This window comes from Prionailurus bengalensis, chromosome E2 (genome assembly GCF_016509475.1).
Source record: "Prionailurus bengalensis isolate Pbe53 chromosome E2, Fcat_Pben_1.1_paternal_pri, whole genome shotgun sequence".
NCBI lineage: Eukaryota > Metazoa > Chordata > Mammalia > Carnivora > Felidae > Prionailurus > Prionailurus bengalensis.
In genome coordinates, this window is record NC_057352.1 from 20,921,542 (window position 1) to 20,937,482 (window position 15,941).

The 15,941-nt window shown below is 40.9% G+C and overlaps 1 protein-coding gene across 1 annotated transcript in view; it reads right to left on the bottom strand.

Moving 5' to 3' along the window:
* Nucleotides 1–15,941, bottom strand: part of ZNF507 (zinc finger protein 507) — a 45,274-nt gene that overhangs the window by 23,064 nt on the left and 6,269 nt on the right. Inside the window, exons 4-6 of the mRNA XM_043599117.1 lie at nucleotides 12,492–14,623; nucleotides 11,017–11,134; nucleotides 7,045–7,159 (exon numbers count right to left, since the gene is read on the bottom strand). Of these exons, the coding sequence (XP_043455052.1) occupies nucleotides 7,045–7,159; nucleotides 11,017–11,134; nucleotides 12,492–14,621 (2,363 nt within the window). The 5' untranslated portion in view covers nucleotides 14,622–14,623. The remainder of the gene's footprint in view (nucleotides 1–7,044; nucleotides 7,160–11,016; nucleotides 11,135–12,491; nucleotides 14,624–15,941) is intronic.

Below are 15,941 nucleotides of genomic sequence, written 5' to 3' on the forward strand. Positions count from 1 at the left end.
GCCACTTCAGATTTTGTGAAGAACCCAAGAAATCTTTGTGCCACTGTGAAAAACAAACTCCTTTGGTTCATCCCTTAGAAACAACACATATTGTTTTCCTCCAAATTAAACTATCTGCTAAACTGTTTCCTTAAAATAAATTCAAGTTTTTCAAAGACTTGAGTTTTCCCCCAAGCCAAGAAAAATAACCGAAATTCAACATGACTCCAGATTGAGAGAGACTTAAGAAATCTATAACTATGGTGGAAGTGATGGTATGTGGCTTCCCAGAACAGGTCATAAGAGGTGATACAGTGCTTGCCTACTTAATTTTTTTTTTTTTTTAACATTCTTGACTACCTTTTTTTTTTAAATTTTTTAATGTTTATTTATTTTTCTGAGACAGTGAGTCCACACACACGCCCGCTCGGGGGAGGGGCAGAAAGAGAGGGAGACAGAAGATCCAAGCAAGCTCTACACTGTCAGCACAGAGCCCGCTGTGGGGCTTGAACTCACGAACCATGAGATCATGACCTGAGACAAAGTTGTACGCCTAACCGACTGAGCCACCCAGGCACCCCAGTGCTTGCCTACTTCTAATCCAAGCATTCACTTTGGGGCACTAACGTAGCTGGAAGGACCTCGTGGAGAAATGGTGTATGTGCTCCAGCTGAGATCCCCAGCTGAGGGTCCGGCCAACAGCCAGCATCAACCACCAGTCAGGCTGGTGAGGGAGCCTTCAGCCTTCAAGTCTTCCCTGTAAAGGCCCAGACCTTATGGAATAGAGACAAGCCATCCCTACAGTAGCCTTCCTCAATTCCCGATCCACAGAAACCCTGAGCTTAATAAAACTTCTGCTGCATTATAATATACCACTAAATTGGGGATAGTATGGCATGCAGTGGCAGTAGGCCTCACAAAGAGTTCTTTCTGGCATAACAGAGACACACAGCCGGTAGAAGCAAAGGTTCGAACCCTGGCTCTGCCATTTGGGAGACCTGGGGAAAGTAGTTTCATCTACCCAGTCTCTCTTTCCACATCTATGAAATTGGGATAGCAACATTCCTAAGTAACGGTTAAGTAAGCTGATACAAATCAAGTGCTTAGCACACTGTCTGGTCCATGCAGAATGTCTAAAAAATGTTAACGGTTATTATTACTTGTAATATTTTTTATATTAAACAAAGACTAGACTTTATTTAATGACTGACCACACTGAGTGGCAACCCCTGTCATTCCAAAATGTGATTCGTGCTGCTTAAAACTTTTCTGGATTTTTAACATTTTTCTCTTAGTGTTTGTGCTATATTAGAACAAAATATAGGCTCATTAACATATAAGCACACAATATTTTTGACCCAGCTGATGTGCATCCCTAAAATCAGAATCCTTACTTTATAAGCACACATTTTTACTTCGAATCATGTATCTTACAAGGGTATTTCAAAGACATCAACATCAGTTTCAGAGTATAAAGACACAAAAGCCATAATCACAAGAAAAAGATTCATAAATCTGACTACATTAAATATTAGAATTTCTGTTTGTCAGAAACATAACTGAGACAGTAGAAAGACAAACCATAGTTCAGCAGATACGTGCAATATTAATAGACAAGGAACTTGTATTCAGAACAGACTGTTGCAAGTCAGTAAGAAAAAGGCAGACAACCAATAAGGGAATGGGCAATAGTACACAAACAGGCAAAAAAGATACTCAACCTCATAAATCATCAGGAAAAGGCAAATCAGAACCACAACAACATACCTCTATACACCTACCAGAATGACCAAAATTAAAGACTGACAATATGAAGTGTTGGTCAGACTATGAGCTGGTATAGTCACTGTAAACTGGTATAACCATTTTGGATAATTGTTGAGATCTGCCAAAGCTGAATATATATGCAGGCCCTATTACCCAGATATTTCACTCCTAGGTATAAACCCAATGAAAATGGACTCAATTTCATATACGCACCAAAAACACGTAAAAGAATGTTCAAAAGGCATTATTCACAATAGCGGGAAAATCTGGCAATAATCCCAATACCTATCACTAGTAGAGTGAATGAATAAATTGCCAGTCTCGCAATGGAATACTATATGGCAATGAAAAGGACGGTGTTAGTTCTACATTACACTACACACAATGATGATGAGCCTGATATAAAAGAATATGCACCAGGGCACCAGGCTGGCTCAGTTGGAAGAACATGTGAACATGTGACTCAGTCTCAGGGTTGTGAGTTGCAGCCCTGTGCTGGGTATACAGCTTACTTAAATGAATAAACTTAAAAAAAAAAAAAAGACTATGTACTGCATGATATCATTTCTGTTAAGTCAAAAAAAAGGCAAAATCATGATGTTAGAAGTCAAGATGGTTGGAGGGGCAGAGGAGAAAGGGAGCTGGTGCCTGGGGGCCCCGAGAAGAGTGCTGCAGAGGGGCTGGCAATGGCTTATTTCATGGTCTGAGTAGTTAAGAGGAGGAGTGAATGTGACCCATTGGCCAAGCTGCACACTTATAATTTATGCAATTTTCAGGACATATACCACCTTAAATTATAAAGTATTAAAAATTTTAAAGAGAGAGAAAGGCTTAAGAGAGTTTTCAATCAAATGCAACATTTGGACCTTGTTTAGCTTCTGATATGAACAAACTAACTCTAAAAGTATATTAAAAATGTTTTTTAGGGGCGCCTGGGTGGTTCAGTCGGTTAAGTGGCCGACTTCGGCTCAGGTCATGATCTCGCAGTCCGTGAGTTCGAGCCCTGCGTCGGGCTCTGTGCTGACAGCTCAGAGCCTGGAGCCTGTTTCGGATTCTGTGTCTCCCTCTCTCTGACCCTCCCCCGTTCATGCTGTCTCTGTCTCAAAAAAAAAAAAAAAAAAAAAAAGTTAAAAAAAATAAAAAAAATGTTTTTTAATGTTTTTATTTATTTTTGAGAGAGAAAGAGAGACAGAGCACGAGCAAGGGAGGGGCAGAAAGAGGGAGACACAGAATCCAAAGCAGGCTCCAGGCTCTGAGCTGTCAGTGCAGAGCCCAATGTGGGGCTTGAACCCATGAACCACGAGATCATGATCTGAAGCAAAGTTGGACACCTAACGCACTGAGCCACCCAGGTGCCCCTAAAAGTACATTTTTGAAACATTTAGGGAAACATTGGGTATTTTTGGCCTAGGTATTAAAACAGGACTCTTAAAAAATTCAACATACTTATGTAGGTAGCTTTTCTACTTAAAGAAGAAAAAGTACAGTAACACCATTATACATTTTTTTTTCAAAGTACAAAAAACTTACAGAACCAGAGCTATTTCCTAGATAAGGCAAACTGAGGTATACAGATAAGTATCAGTGACCATTTCCTGAGCACCTAATACATGCCAGGTCATATACCAAGTGCTTTACGCCAAAGCCCATTTCCTTCTTCGTCATGTTGTCGCACCTACCCCTCACCGTGCCATGGTGGAGTTTCAGAACGGAAGTACCAACACAACTGTGTTTCTAAGGGAAAATGGTTCAATGTCATATAGTTAGAAGGAAACTCGGTAACTAAGGGAAAATGGTTCAATGTCATATAGTTAGAAGGAAACTCGGTAACTTGAGGAAAAAGTTTGTCATCCCATCTTCCATCTCCAGCCAGTCACAAAAGTGATACTGGGGGATGTAAACCAGGGGGAATTCTAGAACTGCAATATTAACACTAAACTGAGGATGATCTAATGTTTGAAAATCTTGAAAGGAACCTTTTAGTAACTGTGGGGCCAATGTCCTAAACATCAGGTATAACTATAATGGGTATGTGCTTTACATAGAACGTTCCTTACTAACGTACTGAAAAACAAAGTTTGCTGATTTGGTAGGACTGAGGCGGGATGATGCCTTTTTCATCTTTCCCTGTCCTCACACAAGAACGGAAAATAGCTCTCCTTCTGTAATGAGGACAGAGTTTCTGAGATGCCTGTACAACTGCATGAGCAGCAGGGGAAAACCAGCCCCTTTGATGCACCGGGAAATATGCTGGGTGCTTAATACACATAACCTCATCCAATCCTCACAGAGCTTCATGAGCGAGGCAGTATTCTCCCGTTTTGTATGGGAAAGGAGGCTTAGCTTGGAATAACCTCCACAAGGTCATCCAGTTGGGCAAAGGAGGTCCGTGGCCCAGGCCTGAGACTATAAAGCAGAAGTGCTACACAGGACACTAGGTTGCCTTCAAGGCAGGCAACACGGCACGGGGACCTCAGCTGTGACAATACTTCTACCTGGGGATAGCATCCCTTTTGTAAAATAAATAAGCTATGTCTGTCTGTCCAGGAACAGGATTATGCTTTGTTTTCCAAAATGAGAGGTAAACAGCATTTTTAGGGGGTTGGTGGGGGGTGGTGTTAGACAATGAATCAGTGGGAGGGGACGAGGACAGAAGCCAGGCCAATGAGTATTAGATGGCCACCACTTACTGGGTGCTTAGTTTGTGCCAGTACATCGCGTATGCTGTTTAGTTTAGTCCTCATATCTACCCTGTAAAGCAGGTGTCTTAATTATCCTCATTTTAGAAAAGACAAGACCAAGCATAGCAGGGTGAAACTGTTTGCTCAAGGTAACAAATGCCATAAGTCAGAGAGCTCAGATTCAATCCCGAGACTATCTGTCCCCAGAACCAGGGTTCTTATACATGAAAATGTACTGCCCAGATCACACCATAGGTTCTGTGAAGGATTGGAATGGCAACATAAAAAGTAAAGGCATGAGCAAAGAACAGTTATAAATATTGCAGAAAATCTATTACAAAGCAGGCACATTCAAACACACACCACACCTGTTCTGCCTTTGTGCAAAGACTACAAGTTGTGCAATAAGGCACTCTAACTCTGAGGAGTTCACCATTGCTCCCGGTGAGTATGTTCCTTAACAAAAAGTAGGTAATCAGAAATGTGTAGGGTATGGATTCTGAGAAAAATAAGCCCAAACTCTGACCAGTAAGTGTACCAGGCAGCAAAACTGAATGAAGCCTATGTGCAATAAGCCAGAAAAACTACTGTGATAACTTAGATCAAATTAGATCTCAAGAAGGCTATGCTTACTAGCTTAGCTTAAAACGAAGTTTATGACCAGGAACAGAAAATCCTAGAAGCATACTGGAATACAGTGTGTTAATTCACAGTGCTCTGTAGACTGCAAATCCTATGTGGATTTAAAGTATTTAAAAAAGGAGTCACAAGATTTGACAGTTGGAAAATAAGACTTATGAGAAAAAGCTGGTTATATTTACAGGGAAGGGGGATGTATGACATTTCTTCTGAGACATAAACACTCAGCCAAACCCAGTGACAAAGTGTAGTGTGTATAAACTTGGAAAATAACACGCTGAGACTTCTCTGCTTTAAGAGGAAAAGGGTTCTCAGAGTGCACTGCCCACTAGCAGGAAGACTTTAGGACAATTATAACCAATCCTAGGAGTCTGTGAATATTTTAAGAACATAAGAAAACACAAACCCCAGGGCACCAAAAACTGTCAAGATAAATCTTTAAGCTATAAGACTAATCTACTCAAGTAGATGTGAGACTTTCCTCTACAGACTTGGAATCAATCATTAACCTCTTTTATCCTAATTGTATTCTTGAGAGTTTACTTGTTTATTGTTTGTCTACAGGGTTCATGACAGAGGGACGATATCCCCTTTATCATGACTACAGTCTAAGAGCCTAGCACAGCTCCTGGAACACAATTATCTGCTCAATAAATTTTTCTCAATGAATCTGAATGAAGAGTCTATATCTAATTTTATTCTTGCCTGGATCACATGAATTGGCATGGTATGTCATTGAATTTAAAAATAAAGATACCCAAAATATAAAGGCAAAGCTTTCTCCTATCAGATGAACTAGCATCCCCTGTTTTCATAATGTTCTCCTAAATACTTTCTAGTGCAAATCATAAATGATACATGCAAATACCACCTATCACTCTCATATGTATTTACTGGCACTGAGTTACTGTTAATAATGGTTAATGGCCTTCATTGTACTCTGGGGAAACTAGGGATCCTAGTTTTAAAAGCGTTTGAAATAAACACAGACACACTGAGGGAAGGCCAAACACCTTCCACAGAATTATGAGTCTTTGCAAATGGACATACTGTCTGAAGAAGAGTGATTATAAACAAGTCTGCTGCTTAGGAAATTAAGCACATGTTATATATTAAAAGCCATATATAGAGAGAGATACACACTTAGAGCATCAAACAATGGCATTTTCAGGCATTGTCCGTCAAGTCTTCATTTAGCTACTAATACTGTGACTCCCCCACACCTACTTGTGTCATACCCATACCATGGCTGGGGACACAAGTTAAAATGTGAAGCAGATTTTGATAAGCAGTTCAAACAGTTCATGCCCGTGGCCTAGCACAGTTAGTCATGGTGACTATGTCAGTTTTGAGTAGGAACCTGACATTCCATCATGGCTGCAAGCGCAACAGATTGCTCTGTGGCAGCTGGACACACTTCCGCAGAAACGTCTGTACCTTTACCAGACATAAACAACACGCAGTGCATTCTCAAGAGGCAAAGTTTACTTAAGAAATGATTTCTACTTTTCTATTCGATCACCTGACAAGGCCTGTATTTCCTGAAAATATGTGTTAGAATTGGCTTTTGTGAAAAATCACGTAACAAAATTCTATTAAATGACAGTTTAATTTTCAAACACAGAGTTTTTCATAGGGAATTTTGGTTTTAAGCATCTTTTCTGAAATATTGACTACTTAACCCACCAAATTACTGAACTGAAAATCTGCTATGATAATTTATACCCAACTGAAACTGAAAACATATCTGACAGAAGCAGATATTTTCCTACATTTTAATAGACAAAATGCCTATTGTCCTAAGACCCAAGCTTAAAGTTCATGTTCCTTAACAAACACTCATGAAACCAGTAGTGAGTTTCTTTGCACACAATCTGTGTTTAAATAAGTGTTATCAATCTTTAAGTATTTCTACTTGTTTCCTTTACTATAAGATATTCTAACACAAGCATTAAAGCTCTATGACCGTCACACTTACCTGTATGGCTTGTCAGAGTTATGGATTCGCCGGTGGTTTCTGACACCAACGTAGGTTGTACTTGTATAATCGCACACGTCACATCTATACTGTTTCTGTACTGAAGACTTACTCCCTAGACAAGGGATTGGAGAGCTTTAGTGACATACTTTGATTAGATAGAAATGACAGCATCTCCACTGTAAATGAATATTTACAGCGCATTGTACCAACATTTCCAACAAGGCTTTCTCTTTTAATAAAGTTAACAAGTTTGAACATGGTTTTCCAGTTTCTCCTGCAACTGGACTATCAGCAGATACAAAGTGAACATCATCTCACCTGCAAATATAGATACACTGGCTTGGTTTCTGCATGACCTTGTACAAAATGCTACAATAAAATAAGCTGATGCCAGATGCCCTGTTGACTGTGCAGCAGCTGAATTAACCAGAGATATGCTGTTAATTTGAAAAGTGTTAGTCTAATTGATATTGGATAAACTGTCTTAAGGAAACACTGATTTGCCAACAAGCTGTGATCTAACACTGTAAGACAATATTACACAGTACGGCTACATAGCATATATAACAAACTCAACATAAAAAGCCTAAAGCTTGGGGCACCTGGGTAGCTCAATTGGTTAAGCCACCAACTCTTGATTTCGGCTCAGGTCATGATCTCATGGTTTGCGGGATCGAGACCGGTGATGGGCTCAGCATGGAGTTTGGAGCCTGCTTGGGATTCTCTCTCTCTCTCTCTCTCTCTCTCTCTCTCTCTCTCTCTGCCCCTGCCCCGCTTACACTCTCTCTCTTAAAATAAATAAAAGCTTAAAGCTTTTTCACCCTATGGGTTTCCTTTGTTTATAAAAATGTCAGGTACCAATGCAACAATGGAAGGAAAAACAACTGCAAATTATTAAGCGCTATATAATGTAGCATATGCCTGGCAAACTGACACATTACAAGGACAAATGTTATCACTAACATGAATCTGCAGCCCTCTGAAATTCAGAATATATGGATCCGATTGGAAATAGGCCATGTCACCACACTTACTCTGCACCAACAAGGCTGGGTAATTTAAATCAGGGTAAGCCTGAGACAACACAAGCTGAATGATTTGATCATGTAAAACTGTTCCTGAAGATATTCAACATCTTCTTTACTCTTCTGTAAGCACAAAGTCTGTGGGCCATTCACAGGCCGATGGCTTTACATTCAGAAACAAAGCAAGCATGGAAACCTGAAGAATAAGGCAGAGCCGCAAGGAAGCTTAGGTAGAATATTAGCGCACAGTGCATAAACGTAAAATTGGTGACAGAAGAGAATCCCACGCTGAAATTTTAACAAAGAAAATTCTTAAGTTAAATTTAAGCTTTCTAAAACTGAAATTCTCTTTCGCCTGTAACTACTTTTGTCAGGCAGAACAAAATGTCCTAATTTCCTGGTATACGTCTACAACATTAATATACACTCTAATCATAATTATAATGTAAGTATCGCTCTTAATTGCTAGGTTAAAAACTTGGACTTGATTATAAGTGGCATTGTTCCAAATACAGTTTTTTTTAAAACCCTGAAAAAAATGAGGTGTGAAATATTGGATAATGGTTTTGTGTGAGAAATATTACAGATCAATGACAACTAATAAAAATGACAGATGGAAAAACTTAATATAGCACAGAACGAGAGCCTGTGCTACTTCGAGCAACTGTTTCCAATGGAAAGAATACACGATTTAAAGTTCAACGATTTGGGCTTCGTCCTTGCTCTTCTACCTAGTACCAGGATGATTGTGGGCAAAGCATTTCACCTCCTGAAGACTCGGTTTTCTCATCTACAGGATGGAAATTCTAGAATCTCCCAGCATGGTTTATTGAGTAAGCTTTAGGAGAACTCTATTCTTCTTTCGCTGCAGTCTGTACGTCACATGCAGGTCTGTGTCAGGCCTCTGACCTGTCCCTTGCTGTAGACTCCCTGAAGACAGGGATCTGTGCGTTTTGTCTACATTGCATCCCCCGGGGTTCATGAATCGTATGTTTGCAATAACGAATGATTTCATTAATGATGTCTGCGAAGGAACATCATATGAGAATGCTTTGCCCGTGGCTCTAACACAGCACGTGTGCTCTCTGCCGACACAGCCGTCACACGGTTCTGTCTTCCTCCGGGGCTGGGTTTCTTACAGGCAGTGAGGCCTTCCCCGTACTCCCTGCACCTAGCTTGGTATCCAGCTCGGAATGGGTGCGCCATGCCTTCTGGCAGAACAATGTCTGAAGTGCTGTTACACTGGGTCTCTGAGTCAAAAACCTGTCCCAAGTTATCTGTGCCATCATAATGGGCAGTGGCTGGGGACCACTGAGGCACACTTCCCCCAACTTGTCCAGTAAGTTTACTACAAGGCTAAAAAATCTAGAGTAAAACACGAATTATTCTGACCTTTTTTGTGAGCTAGACACTTGTTTTTTGGCTCAACCAGATTTCAAAAGTGCTAATACTGAATTCATCAAGTATCGGTGTAAGTGTGCAGGCGGTAATCAGTCACCTGAATTGTTGGACCACTATGACAGAGAAAAGCAAACGGAGTGAAGTGAGAGAAAAACAGACATGGCAGCAATTTAAAACCCATACATTCAACCACAAGAAATAGCAGGACGCACAAAGAAAAGATGCCGTAAAATGGAACATGGTGGGCAGATGCCGTCGCGGTAAAGCTCAAACTGGTTACTTTAATTTTGAGCTGACATTTTAATCTTTTTTATTAAAATTGTGAGTTCTGATTTGTTAACCCATTTGGACAGTTTTATAAATTACCGCTTTTGAAGACGGTGCTAGAAAAGACACATTCCGCTGCTAGTGTTAACCGCACGCAGGTGGTGCCGCTGAGTAGTATTTACTTTATTCCTTCATTAGGGATTTATGGTCCAATGACATCAAATGTTTTAATGTCTCCTTTAAGGGGATATGGAAACATAATGAATTAAAATAAAAGGAGGCATTTAGGGCTATTTTGTAAAAAGGAAACAAAACGGTTTTAGCTCAGCCATCTCTTGCAGAAACAGATGCTATGTCATAAACTCCTTTTGTTTTGGGTAGTTTTACAGGGATGACATCTGTCTGACAAGGGAATTTTGGTGCTACAGTGGTGTCAAAATCAGTTCTTTCAGAAACATTCTTGAATCAGTTATGCTTTCTGGGGTATAATTTAATGAACCATTATGGTAAAACATTTTACTCTGCAGTTGTTTCTAACTTTAATTCTTAGGAAATCTAAAAAGGAAAGTCACCCCAATATGTTTTATTTCCCATAAACACTATGTACCGCACTTGAGACATTTAGAGTATATCAATTTAAGAGAGCTGATGCAAGGAAGCACAGCTTATTACACTTTATCCCTCATTCTCCGGATGTGGCATCCGCTTTTTCATGGAACTCTAATTAAATCTTTTGATTCTAATATTCCTATTAGCAGAAACTCAGCCGACTGGTACCTAACTAGTATACAAAAAGATCTTCTGTTTTTTTGGCTTCTTTTTTTTTTCTCAAATAATGCAGATGAAATCTGGCAGTCATACTTGGATAAGAATAAGATCACAGCAGGAAGCCTCACTTACAGTTTGAGGTGGGGGCCCTGCCATCTGCAAAAGCTGCTATATTCTCAGTGGGTCAACTGGTACTGAGAGAGGGGAGGGTTTGCTTTCCACACTGCAGCTTCCCTGGCTTGCTGGGGTGTCACCCAAGGGTTCGTGATGTACTTGGCTCTTATAGGGCAGCATAAATTTCGATGTGCTATCTACCTACACAGTTGACTACTTACTAATATAGCATTTCATTTAGTGCTCAGAATTACCTCCGGAACACAGGTAAGATTCATTCACATCCACAGTATGAAAATAGAGAACATATGCAGCTTTAGTCCTGAAAATAACCCACATGACAACTAAGGGCTTTTTAAAAAACCTAATACGCTAGTCAAAAAAATGCAGATACCTTCTTGAACACCTTTTCCATCAGCTGTATCACTGGAAATTCTTGACTCATTAGAAGCTGTTACTGACAAGGTATCTGGAAGGCTGTGTTGCTCTCTCTCATGGTTCCTCAGTTGACTCTAAAAAATTGAGAAACAGTCCCACGTAACTTTCAATAAATATACCTGCACTGTTACTAAGAGACTGCTAAAGCAGTTAATTGCTTTCATGGCCTGGTACCTAGAACACATTACCAATATTTTAAAACCAAATGTGCTAAAAGATTATCTGATTTATTTGACAGTTTATGGAAAGAAATACACTGGAGAAATCACAATCTCATCAAAAAGGCAATTCTTTTTGCATTCTCCAAAAGCAAGCCCCCTCTATCTTCAGAGGGGTTTCTGCACGGCACGTGCGTGCTTACTGAACCACTGGCAGGCCCGGAGGAGGGAAGAGCAGAGCGATTGGAATAACCCGATGCTTTCACAAAAATAAATCCAACCAGTAACTGCTGGACTCCTGCTAATTCTTGCCTTTCAACACCAGCTAACGTGTTGATGGATATCTTCTTCCTTCACCACCACCCCCACAAATCAAGAGTGCAGGAACAAAAGAAACTTCTGGAACTTGCTTTTACAGCCCATTTGGATGTGCTGCTTGTCTAGCAGCCTGAGGCCACGTCAGAACACCATGAGGGCAATCCAAGGAGGCAGTGAATCTCAGACTCAAAGGCTGAGAGAAGTCTACATCCCAGTTAGCCTTTTAGGACACTTTTTTCTTTTTTTTTTTTTTTTGCCCTCCAGACAGTCAACTGGCAACACTGGAGAAGAAAAGTTCTAAACTAATGATTCAATGAATCCTGTTTCCTTTAGGAAAACAGCATTTCATGCTGGTTGTTGGTTTTAAGGTAGTACATAGGATGAAAATCACGGTCAAAATCCTTACAGTGCCTTAAACTGCCCATTAAACACATGTGGCTCTATTTCCACTTTACTGTCTGTCATGAAGCCCAACATAGCACACTTTCCCTCTCGCAAGGACACAGATTACTGTTGGCTGGTTGTGTGGCTGAAGCGAGCAACCTGCATTTTGGGGACATGGAAGATGGAGTTTGTTTGCATCGATGTAGGATTACATCTGGGTAAATCAACTGTTAAGTCCTTCCCCTGTACATTCTCTTGAAATTACCTCGCAATTTAAAATCAACACGTTTAAAAAAAGATACACATGCTAAAACACTACAAGCGATAAACACAGACACTGTTAAGGAGGAAGCTGGCGGGAAAACAATCCTACACCAATCCTGATGACCTAGATTTCAGTCCCAATTTTAATACTAATTAGTTGGGATCCCCTGGGCAAATTGCCAAACTTTCCTAGGCCTCACCTCAGTTTCCTTATCTATAAAATGAGATGGCTGGACTCTCTGCCAAGTTCCCTCTTTGCTCTAAAAAGCCTAAGGTTCTCCGAACGATTTCACGAACCGATGCTTACCTTATAATGAAACGACTCTTCACACTGCTTGCACTGGTATATTCTTGTTTTGCAGTGGTTGATCATGTGGTTCTCCAAATCTTTGCTGTCGTCAGCTATGTGCTCACAGATAGGACACTGATAGGGCTGTCTCTGTCGATGGACCCGCAAGTGCTGCTTGATGTAGCCCTTGTTACCACTTGCGTAGTGACACAGGCGGCAGCGGTAGGGTCGATCAGCATTAGGGATGTATTCCACCACGTTGCTTCCCGATAAACCTGCGTCACTGTTGGGTTGGCACTGGGCGTTGTCCTGCAGCTCTTTCAAAATGTCATCGTCGGAAGCATTTTGGTCTGTCCTTTCCCTCAACTTTTCGATCACAGTCAGTAAGGACATGCTGATACCCGTCTTCACTTGCCCATCTGACAACTCCTGCCTACCCTCTGGGAGTGCTACCAACGTAGAGTTGCTTTGGTCAAAACCAGTTAATCCATCTGAAGAGTTTTTAAGTGGCGACATCATTTTAGAATAAGCCGCCAACGTACTGTCCACTTGCCTTTGTCCGGTATCTGGATCTAAAAGGTTTATATTCCCATAGTGCCCAAGGTTGGCCCTTGTCAGTTCTGCAGCTCTTATGGGCATTGTGACGAGGGCTTCTGCAGCTAACGAGTGTAGTCGGAGAGACTCAGAATTTGTCCTTCTACGGCCTGGTGGGGCATTCTCATCAGTAGCCAGTCCTTTGGTTATTAACTCACTGTCTTTCTTCTCTGGATTGCTCCAGCCTATGATCAGCCCCCCAATATCAACAGTACACTTATCAGCATGATAAACTCCATCTCTTCCTTCACCCCCAATCTGGGATTCTGTCGGGCTCAGGTTTTTTCCCTCTTCGATTTCAGCATTCATGAGGAAATGTTTCTGTGAAAGAGTTTCTTCAGCACTTGGCAAACGTTCTACTATCACGTTAACGTGACCTTTTTTATTGGGACTACTACTAATGATTTTCTGTGCGGATGAAAGCAGACTATCAGCGATCAGGTTCTCCTCCACATCAGATATCACCTCTAGCATCTCTTCCTCACTGGGGTCAAGGGTAACTGACTGGGTCAGATGAACTCCACCTTCTGCACTCTGTCCTAAAGGAGACGAAGAGGATAACGGTTCTGAGCTGCAAATCTGTACTTGTACTGAAGGCCCATTGTGGATACTCAGTTCGTTGTCTCCAATAGCAATGACGACTGCATCCACCCCACCAGGTTCAGCAGCCACTGAAGAATCCAGCAGGCCTAGGGGCTCATTTTCATTTTCAAAGATCGGATAGGAGCAGTCGACCTCCCCAGCATGTTTCCAAGCATGTGTTTTCAACATTCTCTGCTGGCCACAGGTGTAACTACAAAACAAGCATCGGTACATGCCATACTGTTCATACGCATACCATTTCCTCTTACCCATTTCTGCCACGGGTGCGTTTTGGGCAGTGTGCGTTTGCGCACTGTCCACACTCACTTGGACATCAGAAATGGGTTCATGGTTTCTTTCTGTGGGCCTCTGACACAAAGAGTTGGAGGGGCTTACACACTGCTGGGCTTTGGACTGAGTATGACTGTTGGCATCGTTTTCGTGGTCATTTACCACGTGAGCTTCAAGTTCCTCTTGGCTTTTAGATGTAATGTGGCACTCTGAGCACATTAATATCACTTCATTTTGCTGACCATGCTGCTTGATATGATCTTTTAACACAGAAAACGATGATGACAGAAACTTGCAAAGGCTACACTGGTAAGACATAGTCTTCCCATCGTTCTGGGCAAGAGAGCCAGGGGTAAAATGTATCTGAGACATCTCAGCCCTTCTGATCCCAGCAGGGGACTGGGTTACTTTCGCTGGAATCTCACAAAGTTCTTGGGTTTCAAGAGAGTGCGTTGCAGCACTTGAACGTGAGCGTTTTTTCCCGATCAAAAGACATTTTTGTGACTTTTCATGTTCTACTATCTTGCTTAACTTCTGGATAACATGGATCAATGGATCTGTTTTAACTTTTCTTTGTTCATCAATTTCCAGTGATGAACTGATGACAGTTTCAGCAGTCAATATAGCTTCCTGTTCCCCAATATCTGGCACCAACATGGCAACACTGCTGCTTTCTTCCATATCTAGAAAGGATAATATACAACAGAAAGAAATATCGGGTTAGAGGTATTATAAGAATGCAATTATAGGAAACCTGAGCTACTCTTAGAGTTTAAGCTAATCTCAGTTATTTTCTAACCTGGGAGCTCCATGATCAGCATACCTGTATCCCCAGCAGAGACTTAAACTGCTTGGAACTTCTCTAGAGAATGTCATCCCCTATCAAGACTGAGGATGATCTTTCCATCTATTTCTTTCTTTGGAAATGACTTTAAACAATATGCATATCCTTTTTTCTTCACTTTCTTTCCCCCAGACATCTAGCTGGACCCAATTAGTATGCCCTCTCTTTTGTGCAATGCCAAAAAAACACAAAAAACAAAAAAACAGGACTGCTATTCCTTGACTGAAGGGACACAAGCATTCCCAGGGTATGTGGAACCACCTCAAGTTACCACAAAACCAACAAACAAAACTGACACATGACTGACACAATTCTTGGGAGACAACTACTTATATCAAAAATAATTATAGTCTTATTATTAAAATCATAAATTTGTTTTTTTCACTCCAAATCTTTGGAGTTATGAAAAGATAGTCTGGTAACCTCTTGTAAATGGCAGAGTGAATTTTGAGAAGTATGATGCAAACGAAACTACATAAAAGCAATGATCCAGTTCCTTCTTTTACTTCCTTTGATTGATTTCCCTGAAGACAAACCACAAACAACGCTGTGGTTTTTTCCTAGAGGCCATATTAGTGGTCAACTATTACTCATGCACGAATATATGTAATTTCATTTTCCTGAAAGGGAAAGGGGCATCAGAGAAGGAAAAAGACCTGACATTCTAGTTGTGTTTCAGGTCTAAATATTCAGAGTCCTTAAAAGGGGTTCTCTGTAAGTTCCAGCAATGCATTACAGCCAAGGAAGTCACAAAACAAAAAATACTCACAATATCTTTCTCCCTAAATCTTGAATCCTCTATTTCCTGGCAGTACTTTCATTTCAAACATTTCCTTTGGCTCAAAGTGAGATTAATTTGTTGACTTGGATCACATTTTTCAGTTTAGGCTTTTTTCCAGCAACAAGTTTTGTTTTTCCACATTTTAGGTGCATTCTGGAGTCTTACTCACAACATTCAATAAATGCCAGCAAAATTTTTAGTGGCACCAGCTATAGACCAAAGACCATACTATTCTTAAACCTCAATCACAGGCTCTGAATTCTTATTTTAGGAGGTGAATCATGGCTTCCCTCCCCCCAGGTGGCTGAATCAACATGGAAGGGCCCTTGCGCCCCTGCCAAGATCACACCGAACTCCTGCTGGACCTACCAGCACT